Consider the following 21,966-nt stretch of genomic DNA (forward strand, 5'->3'; position numbering starts at 1 on the left):
AGAGAAAGAGAGTAGCATATACAAACCATTCTATCACTTGATAGTAAGATCCCCTCCAGACAATAGATGGGGACCAGACTCCTGCAGGAAGCAGCAGCAGACCAAACCAACCAGGACCACTTCAGCTGAAGGTCCATGCCACTGAACTGAAACCGAAGTATTTATCTGGTGACCGGAGAAATCGGGAGATGACAGCCAAATGTCTCAAGGCCTTCTGTGTCACACAGTCTGGATGGCAAACTGTAAACCAGCATCCCCCCACACACTCCTCTTCCTTTTATCCTTCCTCCTGGCAGGAGCTGACTGACAGAGCCGCACCGGAGAGGCTAGAGAGAAGACAGGTTACCAAAAGGGCATGCCTGTTTCTGCTCAGTACCATTGAGCTGAAGGTTTCATTGTGCTGACATGCTAACTACTGACTCTTTAACTGTTGTTTCTCAAATACAGGAAATAAGTGAAACTGTTAGGTGTCTAAGCCAATGTAGTCTTCCTTGCTGTTGTTATAATAATAAGCAAAATGCCTTATTCTTGGTTGCTAAGCCTACTAGCCTGCTTTCCTTTGTAGTCTGCTCATCTCAGTAAAGCACCGTTGCCTCTAGTCAGAAATAAGGTGGTTCTTCTGGATTCTTCTTTTTATTACAATCTTACCTCTCTCATAGCAAACACACACACACACACACACACACACACACACACACACACATGCACACACACACACATGACTGCATTCATCCAAAGATCCTGGGCCATTTCTTCAAGAACAGGACAGCATTATTAACATCTTTCTCTGTCTACATTAGCTTTAAACTCTTTAAAACTATTCTGTCTAACTTCGTTTGCCTTTTTCCAGCCCTTCCCCAGCTCAGAAGCTTTTCTGAGAACACACATGCTGTTGTACCACATCTCCTTTTTAAAAACCTTCTATTGTTCCAGCTGTACCTAGAACAGACCAAAGCTACATCTATAACAGGGTCAAGGCTACATGCCGATGACTCTCACGGTGTGCGATGTCTTCACTGCTCCCTCAGGTGGTTCTTCAACACTCTTTCCCCGATGAAGCTCCAGCCATGTGCTTTCCTTTACTTTCTGAGAGCACTGTAAATTCCTTCATGAATCTCTGACATTTTGGTCCACCCTTACCTCTCTGTACCTCTTATTCACATGGACAGTCTTCCTTTCACCCTTAGTTCTCAGCTTAAGCGTGTCCTAAGAGACCTCCATTGACCAGTTTATTAACTTTAACACATTTTTTTATTTAACCTCACTTCCCTAAAGAGTAGAATTTTCTTTATTTCTCCCTTTCTTTCTTTTATTCTTTCTTCAAAGCACTTTCTGTCATCCTTACTTCTGTACAATTTGAGGCCTAATTGGGGAAAGAAAGTTTTTCAGTTTAAAAGAGAATGTAATAAACATAATTGAACAAGTACTGGTGGAACACACACATAGGCACATGGACACCCTAACACACACACACACACACACACACACACAGAGTGGATAATTGGATGGGACCCTGAGGTACCATAGAGATAATAACTGCAGATATATATAACCTTGGAGCTAGGATCTGAGTTTCAGAGGCCAGCAAATTTGGTACCTAGAGCTCAGAATGGCTCTTGTCTCCTGATGACACCCTTGGGGGATCTGAAAGCTGGCCCTCTGGTTCTAAGGAAGGGTGCTGCCTAGCTGGTGTGGGCGTCTACAGCAGAGAGGGATAAGGCAAGGAGAAGCTAAACATTGTAAATAGTTGGCGATGCCGGTGTTAATCTCATGCTTGCATTTTGTGCCTCAGAGAGGATGAGAAGGAACAAATTTATTATTCTATTCCTCTGAAAACTTCTGGTTAGCAAATCTCTGTAAAGGTTTGCCCGGCAATAGGAGCAGTCTATGCTGGGTACCCAGTCACGTAATTCATAGGATCGTATAAAAGACTGTTTAGCCATGAGATGTCCATAGTTCATAATGAATATTGTATTTGTCTGTTGTCTTTTTGTTCCTTGTAGGAAGTACATGATCAGGGTTTGTCTTTCTCCCTTCTTTTATTTCTCTCCCTTCTTCTTCCTCCCTCCCTCCCCTTTCTTTCTTTGCCTATACAATTTCTCACCTCATCCTCCAACTGCCCAGCACAACAGCAAGTGTATATATATTATAATAAGTAATTGGAAAGCATTCAGTGAATATTCACTAGATAGGTCTGGAATTAGTAAATTTATTATTTTTTCTCAAAACTACTTAACAAAATGCAGGATTCATTTTTTTTTTTTTTTTGTCAATTAACCAAATTTTTAATTCCTCAAATGATGTCTTTTGGGCTAAAAGTATGACTGTGAGCCAGTTCTCTTCTTCTTAGCTGCAGTTGAAGACATCCTTATACTGCATTAGAAATGAAACACATAGCAAACATTCATATCTTTAAATGCTCAAATGATTAAACAGGCAGCAAGAGCTGCAGGATATTGAAAACTGAAGGTGGGGGGGAATGCAGGTTTAAAATGCTTCTGAGTGACCTGGGAGACATTATGATCTGAGGGAGGCTTGAGAGGGCAGACAAGGAACACCATGGAGTAGAGAGTCGGGCGTGGCAGCTTTAAGATGCTCCTGATGGGAGCAACAAAGAAAGCTTTAACTGAAAACGTTACAAACCCCTGGAGTTTGGGGTTTTGAGCTTTATGTCTCATGCAAACGGGACATACAAAATAATTTTGGCAAAGGATGGATATGACACTTTAGACTATTTCCTGAAGATCAACCTGCTGTGTCATAGGCTATTGACTGGGTGTAATTCAGAAGACCAGGCTAGAGATGCGGCTCAGCAGTTGAGCACCTACCTGACATCTGAAAGGCCTTGGGTTAGCCCCTCAGCACAGCAAAACAAGACAAGAGGAAGGGTGGCCTGCTGGGAGATCTGCCAATAATGCCAACCTTTGAAAGACGACAGGGGAAGGAGTGAAGGAAAGTTGCAACAGGAAATATTTACAAAGAAAAATTAATATAGTTCAAGTTTAAGCCAAGGCAGAGCGAGTTTTAGAATCTATCTACAATAGTTCCCTTAGTGGAGGGTTATAAGGGTTGCAGTGGAAAAGAGACCACTGATTTCATTAGAATTACTTGATCACAGTGACATCAGTCCACGCAGAGGCCTCCAGCAATGAGCCTTGGTGTGTTGAAATGTTAGTAGGAATCTGGGAGGATGTATATGTCGTCCTCTTGAGGAGGAGGGGGAGGAGTAGGCTTCTGGAAATTACAATAGAGGGCATCTGTTTGATTCCCGTAGACGTGTTCCTCGGGGGTAGAAGGCTGGGTGTTTTCATACAGCGCTTTCTCGCTTGCCTCTTTGGTGTCGGGAGGACACGACACGTTTTCATAGTGGCCATGCAGCTTGCTTCCCTTGGCAGAAGATCTGTGGGCTTTGCTTTCCACGGAGGTTTTAGGCTTTGAGCTGATCACGTAGGCACTCAAGCTGAGGGTTTTTGTGCAGTCTTTCTGTCTGCTGCTTCTCCTTTGCATAAACTTGGGCACAGGAAATGATGTGGTTTCCCGGCGCTTCCAATGCCAAACACAGCCCAGTCCACAGACCAGCAAGAGTACAAGGAGGGACACGGCGACAGCTATGCCCACTGAAGAGCTTGCAAAGCTTTTCAGCATTTCAGCAAGGTGTTGTTCGGCAGCTCGGCGTGGTTAATAGATTTACGGGCGCAAGCAGATGCAGTTTCCGGTAGCCTGTTGTGGTTCAGAGCCGAGTTTGAATACTCCTTTAGGCATTTCTTTTCTAGATCTGAAATGTCATTTCGTGGCAAAGTCCTGATGCAACTGGACGGGAGACTGCACGAACTTAGTCTCTGAAGATGGCTACTTACTTTACCACATTCCTGTACACCGGAGCCGTATATTCCTCTCCACTTCCTTTTTTTCTCAGCAGATCACAAAACGGAGCACAGATGAGCAGAGAACAATAGTAAGGTGGAAACCTCAGGAAAAGGGAGGTTGGGGGAATCTGCCGTGCAGAAACCTGCTATAAATTAAAATATATTTACTGTACATTTAGTTCCTGGTGAGGCTATAAATTTACCACATCCACCAAATATATCAAACATGACTGAATTATCAGTTCTTGCTTTTAACATTGAGTATGACATGAGCTGTTACCCTTCTTTAGAGTGGACAGAGGCTGTGCCAACTCCCTGCCCTGTCCCCTCAGAGTCCCATAGTCGTCAGCCCATTTTCTTGCAGAATGTGATACCCTAAACGCAAGGGAACTGTGTCTTCCTACCTGGTCTCAAGGTGAACAGGGGGCAGCTCCTCTTTTCTTCAGATTCCTAGAGAGAATCAGAACACCCAGCACAGAAAATGAACTCAGTCAGCATTTGTTTGAATAAACAAGGGCATTTTTAAATGACCCCAAAATTCTGCAACTAACTGCTTAACTGACACTTTAAGGCACAAGATTTTTAAAGCATGTACAGATTATTCTTAAGTTTTAAGAGATCTTTTAAGTGAAGCAAAGTATCTTTGTAAAATTTTTTAATCACAAATGTAACAAATGATTTTCCTTTAATTAAGGTGATGTTTGAAGTGCTCTGTTGAAACTTTTAAAGTAGCAAGGAGAGAAACACAAAGTATTCTACCAGGGAGAATTTTTCTACTCTGATTTTTATCAACAAAACATTCTTACTATACATTTCAGGCTAGACATAGGAATAGTTACAACCAATATTTTCAGTAGTGGTTGTAGTACTTCTACCATCATCTATTGAATGCCATCGTCTTCAATCATATTTAATTGGGAGCACATTTTAAATCAGCTTCCAAAGACTTTCATGTGGATTAGCTCACTTTAACCCTATGGGCTCTCGTGTGTGGGCATTATTGTTATCTTCATCTTAGAGATGATAAAATGGAGGGTTCTAGATGGTAACTCCCTAAGAACTAGTAAGTTTTATCTATCACCTAGTCACCAGTACTAGTATTAAGCATGGGAGCGCTAGCTAATATACTAAATAGCCACTACTGGATGGACCAATCTGTTCATAGCCGCAAGACCAGCAGAGAGCAGGGACATGAAAACCCATTGAGTAGTGCCCCGCCCTCAGCGAGTGCTCCTTTCTAATGACCACTTTTTATAAATCTTTCTCACTGGTCAGATTGCAACAGTACTCACATTTTCAACTTTGCACAAACAAAAGGAGTATGGCATGCAATCTGTTTATAATAAACTCTGCTTAATATATAGATTTCCGGGCAAACACTCCCCAATCTGATATCATTTACTTTCCTTGGGGTATCTAGGGGTATACACTGGGGGCCGAGATAGCATTGTCTAGTCACCATGTAATATTTACAAGCCTGAGACGTTCATGATGGCGCATGCCTGTGTGATCCTGGCACAGGGAATCTGGCATAGCCTGGGACGCAGAATGAGACCCCGTGCCAGAGCAAAAACAAACCTGGCAAATTTCATTGTCTATACCTAGAGTGTGAAAGGTAGCACGCAGAATAGTGGTAGTCAAATAGGAGTGGGCAGATATGAGAAAGATATCACACGGGTATGAATATGAAAATGTCATAATAAAACTCACTGTTGTGTATACTAACTTAAACATTAATAGAAGATAAAGCTACAGTCTAAGGAGTCTTCCCGCTCTTACAAGGGCAGACGTGATAGAAAGGCTACGCACAGATGACATTTGGCTAATGACTTCTACAAATAGAGCCTCATTTCCTTTCTGCGCAGATGAGAATGGCTCTTAATATCTTGCATCGCAGATAATTGCATTCATACTCACCAGAACATTTGAGATGCCCTTCCAAAGTAAAATTCCAGTGTTGAATGGCATGCATCGGTTGCTTAGGATGGCCCTAGGCCTGCAAGAGGACTGAGGTGGGTTTTCTGCCTGACTAGCTGCTCTCTGCGAGGCAGCTGAGGAGAGGCAAGAGCCTCGCTATGAGTTTCTGAAAGAATTTATTTTAGTTCTATCCAGAGCAGACATCCTTATCACAAAAATCATATAAAGGATATACACTGAGAGAGAAAAAAATCAGCCGAAGAAACACATCCTTTTCCTATCTTAAAGCTAACTTTATAGGAGAAAAATCTATGAGATAAAAAAAAAAGACAGATAAGAGACATATTTCAAATAATAAACTGTCCTAGCATGACATCTAAATGAAGTTCACTTTGTCTAACCTGGAAGCCCTTTTCACTTTGGAAAGCAGCAGTTTCTAAAAACAAAACAAAACAAAACAAAACACCCAAAAAACTTACTAATAATTATTCACTTGCCTCCAAATCACAGATTCTTTATAGACCCTGCAAGGCAGACAGTGTATGTCCTGCAGGTAGCAGAGAGGGCACAGGAAAGCGCTGGCTCATACAGCAGGGTCCTAGATGCACCAACCTCACCCTCAACCTGCAAATTGCTTTCCCTACCATGACTAAGGGAAAATTATCCATAAATAAAAACGCCTGTTTTTGATGTAACAGAACTTCACCACTTGATTAAATATGGATTCATTTCTCACCTCTTTTCATTACCCGGCCACTTTCAGTCCGGTTCTGACTCACTTGGAGCTGGGGAGTGCTCTGTCTGTCACTCTTCGCCAGGACTGGCTTCAGCTGTGAGCTCTTCCTCTTTTCATTCTGGTCAGTTACTTCCTTCTTCATCTCCTCCTCTCAGGGTATTTAACACTTGCAAAGTTTCCTGGTTCGTGAGGAAGTTGTTATCAGACACTGCAGAATTATCATCAGCCCTCCCTCTTCGTAGGCAGAACTTTTGGAACTGTATATCAATACTAAGCCTGAGTGATTTTTTTTTCTTTCTCAAACAATATTTATGATGCTCAGTTTAGAATCAATCGCGTGCTTTGTTTTCTTTAAAGAGGTTTTAGAACTGAAACTAACATAGGCCTTGGGTATTTTTGTTTGTTTGCTTTGTGATGTGCAAATGTAGAAGCATTCTCATTTGAATATGAAGCTGCAGTGGATATTCCCAAGTTGCATCCATACCTGTTCAACTAGTGCCTTGATTTTGTTTCAGAATGCTATCATCATCATCGTCGTCATCATCATCGTCATTGTCATTGTTGTCACCATCATCATCGCAACCACTCATTAAATAGAAGTTTCCAAAAGAGGCACATTGCTCTGGGATACGATGTGCTAGTAGAACTTCCATCAGGTAAATTTATGACGCATCTTCTCTGAGGAGACTGCCAGGCACATCAGGACATCACAGACTGGCAGCAGCCTAATAGGAAGCAAAGAAACTAAATCCAGCAAGAAAGAAAAAATGCTTTACTTTGCTTGGTAACAGTAATGAGCCCATTCCCAGCACTAGGTATCATAAACCTTTAATGTACTGCCCAGGAATCCTTAGAGGATTGTGATTAATTAATCACAATTAATCCTAGTTTACAGGCAAACAGAAAAACAGCAGGTGAACTGTCCACTCCCCCAGTGCCATTGCCTCTGTGGCTGTGAGCTGGCACCATCCTTGCCACCAACAGTGAATTCCACATCTACACATAGAATCTTTCTATGATACCATCTCTAAGAGCCAGCCTCCATGAAATTAAAAAAAAAAAAGAGAGAGAGAAAGAGAGAGAGAGAGAGAGAGAGAGAGAGAGAGAGAGAGAGAGAGAGCTGCTGAATCAAACAAATAATCAGTGAGTTAAATAGATAATCTAGAAATTGTCACAGAAACATTGCCTTTTCAATTGGATCAAAATTCCTTCAAGCAAGTGGATTAACCTTGTGTAAGTTGGTTTAAAAAGAAGAGGGGGCCTTGCATGTAGATTGGAGTTAGAGCACTTGCCTGGTGTGTGCAAGGTTCTAAGTTCAATTGCCAGCACTGGTAAACACAGAACAAAATAAACAAACCAGCAACCCCTACTGGACTCCATTCTTGAAGCGCTAGTCTTCTGATGTGGGAAGAGTAGCGCTATCATCCGTGTGTGCTGAGCACTCTTTGCTCTAAGCTGCAGAGACGCAACAGTGAATACACTCCCTGTAGCACCCGGAGACCAAAAGAAGAAGCCACTGGGGCCACGGATCATTTCAGACCTGGCCAGTAAGGCTAAGAAATACACACTTCTGGGCAATAGCAGGGAGAAGAAAAACAGGCGCACAGTTCACGATGGCCAGGAAATGGAGGCCAGAAACAGGGTTCATGAACCAGGAAAGAGTTCACAAAGGCGAGAGTGATCTAGCCAATAGCCTGCACGGGGCAGTGAAGCTGTGAGACTTATAGGATTAATCCACAGAGTAAGCACATTGTTAATGGAATGAGTCTTCTAATCAGTAAAATTTTACTGGGCACGTGAAAAAGTCATGAAAAGTTTGAAATGAGGCGACGTGGTGAGTGAAGGTGAGGGGCGAAGGCAGAGGTGAACAGGTCAAAGCAAAACCGTTGTTACGCTAAGGACCCATCCCGGTAGCAGCAAAATCAAACTAAATGCTTCGTAGCACGTACAGAATAGATTTCACTGGACACGACCTCAGATCATTTTTAGTGTGGGACTATGCCTCCAAACCTGAACGTCCATCAGAGCCCCTGAGGAAGTCTTCCAGTGGGAATTCCTAGGGCTGTGGCAATTCTGTTTCACTAGGTATGTATTTTTATCTCAAGATAAGAATACCACCAAGAATAAAAATTAAAAAAGAGCAATACCACAATGCCTTCATGGGGAAAGGGAGCTGGAGGAATGATATTTTATAGACTGTGAGGTGAGAGGTTTCTTAAAAGCCATCCTACACTCTACAGACTTGCAAGTACATGAAAGAGCTTCGCCAGAGATGCCTTGTGCTGTCCTCTTCATGGTGGTTAATTGAGCACTGAAGATTGTGAAACCTACATAATTGTTTCTTTAAATACATTTAATATATAAATTTCATATACTTATATCATATATATAATATATAACAGATATTATGTATTTATATATATAATATATTGTGATATATAATAAATTATATATTATAAGATATATTATATGTCAGAAATAAATAGCAAAGAAAATTTAATAGGTGCAAAATTTAGGACAATTTAGATATATTTTATTTAATTTGGTTATTGTATTTTTTTTTTAACTGCTGTAGAAGACTGAGAGGAGGAAGACTTTGAAAAGTTTTCAGTAGACTTTGAACTAGATGGATTTGAAGTTTTCTGGATCTTACTGAGTCTAGGGTTTGTGGGGCTGTGTGAGTGAGGAAGATGGGAGTCATTGATGATTTGAACCTCAGCTCAAAGCAAGGCTTCTGCATCCTGGGATTATAGGTATGTGCTCTCATTGATACAGGGAGATTTCCTCAAGCGTTCTATTCCCCCAAAATTCATGTATAACCTGAAACCAAAAAGGCATGTGGTAATTTAACCTAAAAAAAAAAAAATTAGCACCATAGCTAGGGAGGGCTAGTCTGAATCTTGCTCTGTTCAACCATAAGAAAACAAAGGGTACCACGGTCCTTGGGTCTCCTTAACATTCCACTGAGTTCAAACAAACTGTATCAATGAGACCACTATCACGGTGAGAAGATGCTTGAAACTGGGTTTGCCGTCGAAAACATACTTCCTTCCAGATCACCTCCCTTTCCTCACGTAGGTCTTTCCTAACCGCTATTAGATTAGATCAGATGGTAAGCCTCGAGGCTTGCTTCCGCTCCAGCCAGCAACCCTCCCTCTTCTTTCGTCACTCTTCCCCCCACTTTACTCTTAATTATGAAAATAAATGAACATTGGAGAATTTGGTACCCATTGCACAGGAACAGCAACTGAACCATTCCACTCCTCCATGAGTGAAACAGTGTGTGTGCTTCAAAGTCCAGCATTGCTAAAGCAGATATTTCCTCACTTCGGACTGTGGGTAATTTTTCTAGGTCATACAATTATACACAATTTCGTCAGGTTCTTGGGTTTCTCTGATGATATTACTATAAGCTAGCATTAATAAAGAACTCCAAACTGGTCACTGTTGGAGCCTGCCAGCTTCTTTGGGGGAGTGTTAAGGATAATGTCATCCTAATGTGTAAAGTAACTGGTCAGATTTTGAGATTGTGTCCCAGTCAGGCGAGCACCTGGGCAGCATCTGCATTCACAGAGAGCTGGCTTGCATAAAGGTTGTCAATCACGCCTGCCACTTCAAACTTGGTAGGGGTGGGGGTGGCTTCCTAGATTCTCCAAAGAGAACAGGACTGCCAGTCTGTGCTTTGAGTTCCATTATCCTGTACCCTGATTCTGAGAGAGAAATCTAGGGAGGCAGATCTGAATTAAAAAAAAAAAAAAAAGTAAATAAACCAGACTTCGTGTGGGGCAGAGGACCTATCTAATAAAGCTGGTAATCAGAACATGCTTGGTTTCTCTATGGGAAACATGCTTTGGAAGCGAGTTCTCCCTCAGATGAATGTCAGTGAGCCAGTGCCTATGGACGTGAAGGCCAGGCTAAGGCTCACGGTCTGAGGTAAGCTAGAGGGACTCTCACTAAACCTGCTTTTCTTCCACGTAGGCCAGCAGCTCTCTCCAGCTCTGTCAGCAAGAGCTCAGGCTGAGGTCTGAGGGTTTCTTCTTGATAGACACTTCTCTGACCATGATACCTACTACTTAAAATTCTTAGACAAATTTTAAATTCCTCTGTTGACTGTCCTGAGGCTCTCTACTCTTCAGTTTACGCTGGCCACCTTGCAACAGCCATCCGATGACAGGTGCCTCTGTTTCCATGTGACTTGACTGGCATTTTAGGTGAAACAAAACAAAACACATCACCACCACCACCAAAAAAACTGAACCCACAGTTCTGAATTACAGCGGTAGGTAAGTAACTCCAGGCCTTTGCTAGAATCTTCCAAGGCCACATTAGCACTGTGAATGCCTAGCTTCTCACCATGACTACTAACCAAAGTCCTTGGGGGGTTACTCTCAGGACCTTAGCAACTCAGGTCCTTTCCCTCAGGTCCTTCAAAGTCCCCAGTGGTCTGAGTCACTCTTGGGCTTTCTTTGAACAGATCCTGCCCCAGAGGTTCATCTTGAGCAAACCACTTAACTCTTTACTTCACCTTTTCTTCACCGTGAAAAAGGAACTTGAAAGTGTCGCAAAGGAAAACAATCTTCAGTGGTCAGAGTTCATCGGAGAAAGCTCTAGAATGTGTAGACTGGGTAAGCCAAGACAGTATTTGCTCATATTTTGAGCACTTGAACAGTTCCTGGACACATCTATAAGCCATGTACGTGACATGTTAAAGCTTACAGCAAGCATGAAGTGGGGTGCCGTTTACTGGGCTGCAGATGATATAATGAGTCACAGTCAGGAGAAATGGTCTACCAAAGATAGCTTGGACTATGTTATTTGAATACAGAGCCTGGCCTTTGAGGATGATGTCCAGTTGCCTGTGTCTAAATTCCTCTAATGATGCCCCATATTAAACCGGTTTCATTCTAAAGATGTACAGTTGAGTTCTCTCTCTCTCCCCTGCCCCTCTCTATTTTAACTTTTTTCCTTAACATTTTTTGAAGTTCAAGTATGATTACCTCATTCCCCTCTTCTCTTTCCTCCCTCCTCCTCCTCCCGCGTACCCCACCCCGCCCCACCCTGCCCTCTCGAACTCAGTCCATCTAATGTAACTTGCATGTATACAATGTCTTCAGCGCTGACCATTTGATATTGAAGAGTCAATTAAAGGACTCTCGCCGGGCAAGATTCTTTCCCCCACGCCGTTGGATCTCTATCTGATTAAGGATATTTGAGTGAAGGTAAAGACAGTAGACCTGACTGTGGGGCCCTGGAAGATTGGATCAACCAAAGGAGAGCTCCCGCCTGGGTTTGTATGGAGTCGGAGAAGGTGTAGGAAACAATTCAGGGGATAATACAACTGAAAAGCTGAGTGGCAAGACCACAAAAGCCAGAAATAATAATAATAATAATAATAATAATAATAATAATAATAATAATAATAATAATAATAATAATAATAAATCTTCTGTCCAGTTCACACTAGGGTACAGTGGGCTCAAAATAGGCCCTTTGTGATCCTCTTTGCTACTGTGGAGAACTGTGGAAATGATTTTATGTTTGGTTCTAGGTGGACACAGCTGGCGGTTTTATTAGAGGTGGCCCACTAAGGTAATCAACACTGCCTTTCCTCACTACCCCATCTTTTGTCTGAGCAACCACAGCAGCCTCTTTTAGCCCTTCCTCTTACCTTCTTATGCCACAATCCTTCATCCTAAAAACGAAACGAATAGCATCTCTCAAGGATTAGTTAGACCACAGCGGGCCCCCGATGAATCAGCTCTTGGTAGTTTTAGAACAAACATCCCGCCTGGGGTGGTGGCGCACGCCTTTAATCCCAGCACTCCGGAGGTGGAAGCAAGTGGATCGCTGTGAGTTCGAGGCCAGCCTGGTCTACAATGCAAGTCCAGGACAGCCAAGGCTACACAGAGAAACCCTGCCTCGAAAAAACAAAACAAAACAAACAAATAAAAAGAATGAACATCCCTCCCCCCCCTCCACCACCCTGTTATGGATTAGAAGGACCTCCATGGTCAGCCTCTGTCTTCTGTCACTGTGTTCCCGCCACCTTTCACCCCTACCTGCTGCTCTCGGCTCCTCTAACATCTCCACTTCCTTCCTCTCAAAGGCTCAGCATCATGTTTTCCCACGTCCTCTTTTCTGCATTCTTTCCTGCCATATTGCCTTTCTCTTTTGTACCCCTCCCCAGGAGGATTTACTTAGCCGATTAGTATGAAGCCTCCTCCCCAACTCTGTCTGTCTGTCTGTCTGTCTGTATGCTATATGTCAAGCCACCAAATAACTTCTCCTAGCTCTGTCACTGGTCCTGAACACACTGACACACTTGTTCCTGCCCTCACACACATGTTATAAGCGCCTGTCTCCCCTTCACATGCCGCCGCTTTCCTGCCAGCCTGTTTTGATCACCTAGCAGCGTGGTGCACTTCCTGGTACTTTGGCATTTTGTGTTTACACTTTTAGGCCCCCTGTGAACTTTGTGCTAATGCCATGAGAACAGAAACTGTCTTTATTGCTGTCCACTGGCCTCCCTTTACAGAGTCCCCGTTCCTTTACATGGAAGACATTCAAGAAGGGCGTTCTAAAGCAATGAAAAAAGTAAAGATTATTCTGAGAGTAAACCTTGAGCTAAAAGAAATGACCTTTTGGGGTACTAGACAAACATATAAAATGGTATATGACATATTTGCATAAATACATATATTTATAAGCACATATATAAAGAGAAAGTATATATATATATGTATCAGTCCCTCAGATAAAGAAACCAATGATCTCTCCGGTGCTTTGATTAAAAATGGCCCCCACAAATATACCTGAAAGATGCTCCGCCACACAAGGACATTTGATCAACTGTGTTCATAGCAGCTTTATTCTTAATAGCCAGAATCTGGAAACAACCTAGATGTCCCTCAACTGAAGAATGGATAAAGAAACTGTGGTACATTTACATAATGGAATATCACTCAGCTATTAAAAACAAGGAAATCTTGAGATTTGCAGGCAAGTGGATAGAACTAGAAAAGATCATCCAGAGTGAGGTAACCCAGACCCTGAAAGACATGCATGGTATACACTCACTTATGAGTTGATATTAGCCCAACTTGGATGTCCTCTGAGAGTCTCCGCCAAGTGGGGGATCAGGGCAGAAGCTGGGTCTTGCTGCTGGACTCTGGGTAGAGTGCTGAGAGTAGTATGGAAGAATGGGGGGCTGGAAAAACCCAGAGGGTTCAGGAGCCCCACAAGGAGACCATCAAGGCTGGTCAACCTGGAAGTAGGGGGCCTGCACACACTGTTGCACCAACCAAGGACAATGCATGCGGTAACCTGGACCCCGTTCAGATCTAGACAATGAACAGCTCATTTTCTATGATGACAGGGGAGCAGGGACTGCCTCTGATATGAACCCTGGTGCCACCCCCCAATTTGATCACTTCCCCATGGTAGAGAGGCCCAGCAGGGACACAGAGGAAGGGGAAGCAGGCTATCTGGATGAGACCTGATAGGCTGTGATCATGGTGGGGGAGGAGGTCCCCTTCTGTCAGAGGTCTGGGGGAAGGGAATAGGGTGGAAGAGGGAGGGAGGGTGGGAATGGGAAGATAAAAGTGAGGGAACAACAATTGGGATGTAACCTGAATAAATTATAATAAATTAAAATTTAAGAAAAGAAAAAGTATCTAAAATGTAAAAAAAAAATTATGGCCCCCATAGACCCATAGAAAGTGACATTATTGGAGTGTGGCCTTATTAGAGTAGGTGTGGCCTTATTGAAGTAGGTGTGGCCTTGTTGGAGTAGGTGTGGCCTTGTTGGAGGAAGTGAGTTACAGAGGGTGGGCTTTGAGGTTTCAGAAGCTCACACCAGTCCCAGTGGCTCACTGCCATGCTTCCTGCCATAATAGTGGACTAAATGCCTGAACTGTAAGCCAGCCCCAATGAAATGCTTTCTTTTATAGGAGTTGTGTGGCCATAGTGTCTCTCCACAGCCATATAAACCCTAACTGAGGCAGTCACCATTACACCAGAAGCCCTGACTTCATTCTACATCAGGACATTTACCATTCCTTTATCTAGAATAAGCAGCATCTGGAGTCTTTATCTTTTTTTTTTGTCCTATAAAATCTAAATTTGTAATTAAGTATACATCTATAAATAATCCTGGAAAAGCTGAGAGCAAGTGCAGGCTTTGCTTGTATGCATCCCTGGGTGCAGCTTTTAGCAAAGCAAAGCCAGCAAACAAGGAGACAACAAGCTGCACTGAGGCAGGGGGCACAGGCTGGAGTGGCTGGTGGAGAGCTCACAGCGCTCTCTAGGAGGTGCCAGTGCTTCTGGGACCTTCCAGAACCACATGTAGTTGTCTGACCACCAATATGGTCCCTGTTCACTTTGTATCCTCAGCATCTATGAATGACTCTTAGGAGTAACTCAACAGAGAACCTGTCTTCAGGGTAGAGGGGCCTTCAGCTGACCGAGACAGTGCAACCTGAAGACAGGACAAGTGCAAGCAACTCATGGGGACAGTCTTCACTTAGTATGCAAAACCAGCTTGAATGTGGTCTGTTGTTTTCAGCCACACTGTGGCTGATGCTCTGTACTTTTACTCGCTTAGTTTTACTTCTGTTGTCTCACCCTGTGCCCATAGGCTGTCTTAGGATATACATAAACTCCATTTAACCTCCTTTTCAACAGAGGCAAAACTGGAAGTGGCTTTATCAGAGGGCTCCGCCTCACTAAAGGAAAGGACCTAACCGCACACAGCTAGAGAATGCTGCCCCCTGCTGGCCGAAAACCGTGAACTGTGGCTTGGCCACAGGTGCTTTAGCTTGTGCTGTTCTACTCCTCCTCCTCCTCCTCCTCCTCCTCCTCCTCCTCCTCCTCCTCCTCCTCCTCCTCCTCCTTCTCCTTCTTTTTAAAAATGTATATATTTATTCACTTTACATCCTGGTTGTAGCCCCATCCCTCCTCACCTCCCAGCTCCACACACTGTCACTTTCCCGCATCACCCCTATTCCTTAGAAGAAGAGAGTCCCCTTTCCCATCCTATCCCCCCGCCCCTCATCAAGTTGCATCAAGACTGACTGTGCCCTCTTCCCCTGTGGCCTGGCAAGGCAGTCTTGCTAGGGGGAAGTAGTTGAAAATCTGGCAAGAGAATCCACGTCAGAGAAATCCCCCACTCCCATTACTAGGAGACCCACGTGAACCCTGAGCTGGCTGTCAGCTACATCTGTGCAGGGGGCCTAGGTCCAGTCCATGCGTGGTCCTTGGTTGGTGCTTCAGTCTCTGCAGGTCTCTCTGAGCCCAGGTCAGCTGGCTCTGTTGGTCTTCTTGGGAAGCTCCTGTCACCTCCAGGCCCTTTTATCCTTCCCCCCACTTTTCCACAAGGCTTCCTACGCATTGCCCAAAGTTTGGCTGTGATTGTCAGCATCATTTTTAAGGCACTGATTGGTGGAGCGTCTCAGAGAACAACTCTGCTTGCCTTATGTCTACAAGCATAGCAGAGTATTGTTTATAAAGTCAGGGGTTGTTTCTCTCCCATGGGGTGGGTCTTGGGTTGGGCCAGGCACTGGTTGCTCTGAGATTCCACCTTATACACATCAGAATGCTTAAGACCAAAAACTCAAGTGACAGCACATGCTGGCATGTTGTGCTTATTTTTTTTTAAATATAAAAACAGTACTTGTTTCTCTTAGCTTATTTCTTAACCTGACTATCAAATACATAATTGAGACTCTTTTATAATACAAGGCTTCAGAACACAATCTGAGCAGTTTAAGTCTGTTCTTAACCTTCTGTGCTATTTTGTCTTACTCCTGGCAAGCATCCCAAAGATACCCACTGCCTATGGCTGGTGAAGCCATGGACCCTCGAAGAGAAGTTACTGCTGCCCTTCACTAAATTAGTATAATCTCTAACTGCATCCTAATCTTACCCATCACCTCTCACCAAAGAAGCCTTTTTTTTCTTCAGTAGCTGGAGATCATTATAGAAAACTACAACTAATCAAAATGCAGAGAATTGACTATGGGATGCCAAGCCCCAATTGGTACACTTAAGGCTCAAAGAATATCACAAAGAAAGGATGAGGTGACTGCAGGAGCCAGAGGACCAGGGCAGGACGTCTGCTGTAGTACAGTGTCCTCTGTATATAAGAGGGACTTTGCATTCAGGACACATCAACGGTGTGGTTGCCTAAACAAGACCTAAACAAAGACAGCACCAATCCACACCTGTGGAGGTGGAGGAACCCTCACAAGGCCTTCCTCCTAGAAGAAGAGCTACAGGCCACTAATGGCTGGGAGAGGGGAAGGAAGGAAGGAGGGAAGGAGGGAGGGAGGGACGGGAGAGAGAGAGAGAGAGAGAGAGAGAGAGAGAGAGAGAGAGAGAGAGAGAGAGAGTCAACAGAGACAAAGAATGAGAATTTGTCTTCTCCGGGGGCATACTCCCTGACAGATTAACCAAACCCAAGAGGTCTTCCCTAAACACACATGAGCAACATTGAATGATCTCAGCAGGGTGTATTTATAAGCATATAGGAGTGTTCTTGTGATAATTATAGTTAATAAGAGGCTATGAATTTGAAGAGTAGGAGGAACATGGAAGGAAATGGAAGAAGGAGAGGGAGAGGGAATGTAGGGATTCTGTCACTGCAGTGGAGGCAGCAGCCAAATGCAAGCAGTTGCTGCACTGTGGTCACGTGGCTGCTGTGGTAGTGGCCAGATTGAGGCCACTGTGGCCACAGCCAGATTAAAGCTACCACCGCGGAGGTAGCCTAGCTTGATTGAACAGCTGGATGATAGATGCTCTCTCTCTCTCTCTCTCTCTCTCTCTCTCTCTCTCTCTCTCTCTCTCTCACACACACACACACACACACACACACACACACACACACACACACGTTGCCATGGCTGGATCAAAGCCGCCAGTGTCGCAGCAGAGAGAGCTGGGTCTAACACCATCACCTTTCTCCTTCTGGGCGAAAGCCATGGTGCCTTGCTACAAGCCTCTGCCTGGATCAACAGTAGTAATCTGCCCCAAAGCCGTGGCAGTTCATCCCAAAGCCTCAGGAGCCCACCATCAAGCTGTGGTGGCTGTTATCCACTACCCCCACAACCCAGTGGCAGGGTACCTTCCCCAAGCTGCCGGGTGCCCCATGGCTTCCCTTCAGTCCTTTATCAGGTCCACTGTGTCACCACCCCCAACAGCTATGTGCAGTGGGTCACTAAAATTTAAAGTGGCTCGCTGCCAGCGCTCCTTCCCACTTCACTGCAGTCAGGCTATCCTTCCTGCCCTGGGGTTGCGGAGATGGGACAAAGGTCCTTCATGAATATTCCTGCCTCAGCTGACTGTTACATCTTTCCTGCCCGCTCGGTGGGAGCTGTCCATGGTGACCATCCCTACTTCAGCTGACTGTCCTATGAAAACTGGACACCTTTCCTGCCTCAGAAAGCCTACTGTCACTGTCACGGGAGCTGTCCGCGATGACGACAGCCTTTCCTGTTCCTTCTACTGCCTTCACAATGCACTCTTGGTAAATTTTGGACACATTGTAAGCTTTATTGCCCCTTAAGGCAGAAAAGTGCCCCGACCTCTGCCTGAGATAGCTCCAGCATCCCAGCCCAGGTGTCCCCCCACACTCCCCCCAACTCCACCCCACCAAGACCTCTATAACTGCCATCTCCAGCCCCTCAGTAGGACACATCCCAGATTATGCTAATTTGGGATGAGAGGTCTGGACAAAACCCCACAATCCTTGAGCTCCCCCCTAAGCCCCCAGCTATGGCTTGAAATCCCACCAATCCACACTCTGGAAATTTCTGCCTCAGAAAGCCCCGCCCCCTAAGAAAACCTATATAAAGGCTGAGTCTGCCCAGTTCTCTGCAGTCTCCTCCCGGGAGCAGAGGCAGCCACTTATGGATTCGTCCCTCCAATAAATCTCTTTAAAGAGATTTACTGCCTGCTGTGACTCTCTCATCAGAAGGAGGAGGAGGAAAAGGAGGAGGAGGAAGAGAAGGAGGAGGAGAAGAAGAGGAAGAAGAGAAAAAGAAACAAAGGAGGAGTGGAGCTCAGCTCCAAGGCCTGAGCTCAGTTTCCCAGGGTTTAGGGGCAACCCTCCCTCGGAAGCTGCACTGTGTCTGTTGAGAGGGCCTCCTCTCAGAGCTGTGAGGTGCATGGGTTCCCGTGCCTCAGGATGCCCTTGGGACACTGTCCCACCTCAGGGGTGGGACACTTTGCCAGCTTCGGAGTTGTGGACCTCCTTCCACCCAAGTGCTGGAAGGCAGGCCACCCACCCGCACCCACACCCACACACACCACAACAACAGGGAGACTAGTGTAAATACAGGTCTCAATTCTCAACATATAAATAAAAGAAATAAAAATGTAAGCAACAAAGGATATAGGATCTGGAGGATGGAGAGGGAAGACGTGAAAGGGGTGACTTCCGGATACGGCAATGCCTGTTGCACACATCTATTCACATAGCAGCTGAGGGTACCTGCAAGATACCCGCACAAGATCAAAGCAGCCCCGGTATCAATCAGGGAGGGGCTCTCGGGCTCCCCCACCTGCCCTGCAAGGAGCTTTTGGTACTTGATGGCTGTCAAGGGAGGGAGAATTTGTCTTCTCTTTGAGGATGTGACCACTGATATATTGCCCGTTGCCTCAATGGATGGCCCGACACTGAGCGCAGATGGATAGCGCTAACTGGGCACTAGGGATTGCCAATAGTAATAATTATGATGGTAATGGAGACAACATGAAATTGAAAGGGAATTGAGATAGAAAGTTCTGGGGCTCGGAAGGAGTTAATGGGAGCAGGGCGGATGTGAGAAAAATACATGTATACAGGCATAAAAATATCAACGAATAAGTACAATCTATTTTTAAATTTCTAAGGTTCTATATATGTATAAGAATGTTTAAAATACCATATTCTTCTCCTCTCCTTTCTTACTCCGTGGAGTCACGCTTTACCAACACAGTGTCTTCTGCTCGATTTTCACAGTGTTTAATTTAGAGATGTTTCCATATCAATTATTTAAGATGTTTCTGTCTTGTTTCCACAGCTGCCTTTAATTCCATTGTATGAGTTTATCATCATTTATTTAATCCATACTCTGTAGGAAGTTAGTTCTTATTCAACACTGCTGTAATGACTAGCCTTGGACACCAGGGGGCAGCAGCTTGTTTCTGTGGAGACCCGGGTGTAAACATTGCGTGCTTCGGAAGCAGATTATCTCTGTTGCATCCAAACTGCTCTGGCAGGATGGCGGCAGCCACAGCCAGGTCTGTGTGACCAAATGGGCATGGCTGTGTCCTAGTTAGGGTTAGCATTGCTGTCAGGAACTAAAAGCAACTTGAGGAAGAAAGGGTTTATTTAGCTTACACTTCCGCGTCACAGTTCACCGTCGAAAGAAGTCAGGCCACGAACTCAAACAGGGCAAGACGTGGAGGCAGTGGCTGATGCAGAGGCCATCCATGGAGGGGTGCTGCTTACGGCTTGTTCCCTAGGCCTTCTTAGAGAAGAGAATCCAGGATCGCCAACCCAGGCTGGCCCCACCCACAATGGGCTAGGCCCTCCCACAGAAAGCACTAATTAAGAAAATGACCTGCATGCTCGCCTGTCTACAGCCTGCTATTACAGAGGCATTTTCTCCACCGAGGCTCCCTCCTCTCAGGTGGTTCTGGCTTGTTGACATGAAATTAAGCCAGCATGGCTTGCTTTCCGATAACTCCCACTTTACAAAACTGGCCTTGGGTTTGGTTAGTCATTCGCTAATGCCTGACGGACTTCATTTTCCACACGATATTCATGAGCTATAATCTTTCCATCAGATCAATTCTAAGTGAGGAAAATACAGAAATCTCTACTTTTTGTAGATTTAACCAATTTACTCTTTTTCCAAGATTGAACTAAGCTTCAATCCCACCAGCAATGTATGGGATGCTTGCGAATCTACACTTCCTCGGTACAAAACCAGCCACAAAATGTCAGCCTTTACCAGTTTGGTGGGCATCTTAATACACTTTTTAATTATAGTTTGTCTGCTTTAAATGAATTTTTATCAAACATGAGAGGCATTTGTTTTGTATTGGCTCATCTTCCCTTTACCCTCCTTGTAGAAGCTTTTTATATCATAGGAAGACATGTACATTTTTGGGGATTTGAATAGGAAACTTTCAATGTGTCATCTTTTAGTTATAGTGTCTTTCACCAATGAAATGTTTCTTGTTTTGTTTTGTTTTTGTTTTTGTTTTTCATTTGTATGTGGTGCCTTCAATGAGAACAGACCCCATAGGCTCATAAGATTTTGTACCTGGTCCCTAGATGGTAGAAGTGATTCAGAAGGATTAGGGCGTGGCCTTGTTGTTGGACGTGTGTCACTGGGGGAGACTTGGGCCATTCCCAATCTCTCTCTCTCTCTCTCTCTCTCTCTCTCTCTCTCTCTCTCTCTCTCTCTCTCATGTTTTGAGAAAGAGTTTCTCTGTGTAACAAGGCCTGGCTGTCCTGGACTTACTTTGTAGGCCAGGCTGGCCTTGAACTCACAGAGATCCACTTACCTTCCTCTGCCTTCTGAGTGCTGGGATTAAAGCTGTGTGCACCATGCCCAGCCTGTCTTCCTTTGTCTCCCAGATCAGGATGTGAGCTCACAGCTATTCCAAGCCTTAGCTCCATCATCATGGACTGTAATAGTTCAAAATAATAAGGCCAGCTGGGTGAGTTCTCTTATAAGTTATCTTGGTCATGGTGTTTTGTCACACAAGTAGAAAGGTAACTAAGACACTCTATAAGCATATTATAACGAGTCTTTTCTAAAACTCATGGAATCTGATTTGTGTTCACCTGAGCATGTTACTCCTGTGTTACTCCTGAGCATGGACCCTGCCCTGGAGTGTGATTGATATACCCACTGCATCTCTATTGGAGAAGGTACCTGATTCTCCCTCTACCAGTGGCTATCAGTGTGAGGTTTTGTTTGGCCTGAGCTTGTACAGGTCTTATACAAGCTGTCACACACCTGTGAGTTCATATCATGTGCCTGCCCTACCGTGTCTAGAAGATGTTTCTTTAAAGTCATCCACCATTTCTGGATCCTATAATCCTTCTGTCTTCTCTCCTGTATAAGTTCCTGAGCTTTGGGGGAAGGGATGTGATAAAGACATGCTCAGGGCTGGGCCCTCCCAAGTCTCCCTCTCTATAGAGTGTGTCCAGTTGTAAACCTCTGTGTTAGCATCTATTTTAAGGAACACATTCTCTTAAAGGAGAAGGTTGACTGATGCACTGATCTATGGGTATAGCACTTTGTCATTAGGAGTCATTTTATTGCTGTGTTCATTTGGCAAAATAGCAGTAGGTTTTTATCATAGGCCCAGGGCCTGTCTAGTCCCAGTCCCAGGTTCTTGGCCTTATTAACAATATCAAGTATGGGTTCCATCTCATAAAGTGGGCTTTAA

At 44.4% G+C, this 21,966-nt stretch overlaps 1 protein-coding gene across 6 annotated transcripts; it reads right to left on the minus strand.

The window, feature by feature from the left end:
- Positions 1–2,189: 2,189 nt before the first annotated feature.
- On the minus strand, positions 2,190–20,040 carry GAPT (GRB2 binding adaptor protein, transmembrane). 6 transcript variants are annotated; one of them, XM_084802056.1, is made up of 7 exons: positions 19,898–20,040; positions 19,440–19,628; positions 7,004–7,244; positions 6,520–6,698; positions 5,784–5,862; positions 4,271–4,316; positions 2,190–4,012 (listed from the first exon to the last, which is right to left on the minus strand). In XM_084802056.1, exon 7 carries the CDS (start codon positions 3,643–3,645, stop codon positions 3,172–3,174), a length of 474 nt encoding a protein of 157 aa, XP_084658182.1. In that variant the 5' UTR covers positions 3,646–4,012; positions 4,271–4,316; positions 5,784–5,862; positions 6,520–6,698; positions 7,004–7,244; positions 19,440–19,628; positions 19,898–20,040; the 3' UTR covers positions 2,190–3,171. The 6 variants fall into 6 exon arrangements, with proteins under 6 accessions (XP_084658182.1, XP_084658181.1, XP_084658183.1 ...); XM_084802055.1 differs by having other exon boundaries at positions 5,784–6,092; XM_084802057.1 differs by lacking the exon at positions 5,784–5,862 and having other exon boundaries at positions 6,563–6,698.
- Between the last annotated feature and the right edge of the window lie 1,926 nt (positions 20,041–21,966).

Source organism: Acomys minous (assembly GCF_964271855.1).
Source record: "Acomys minous genome assembly, chromosome: 11".
Taxonomy (NCBI): Eukaryota; Metazoa; Chordata; class Mammalia; order Rodentia; family Muridae; genus Acomys; species Acomys minous.

What these genes read in the sequence shown, in the direction of transcription:
- GAPT (XM_084802057.1), bottom strand. Translation starts at nt 3,645, where the DNA reads ATGCTGAAAAGCTTTGCAAGCTCTTCAGTGGGCATAGCTGTCGCCGTG.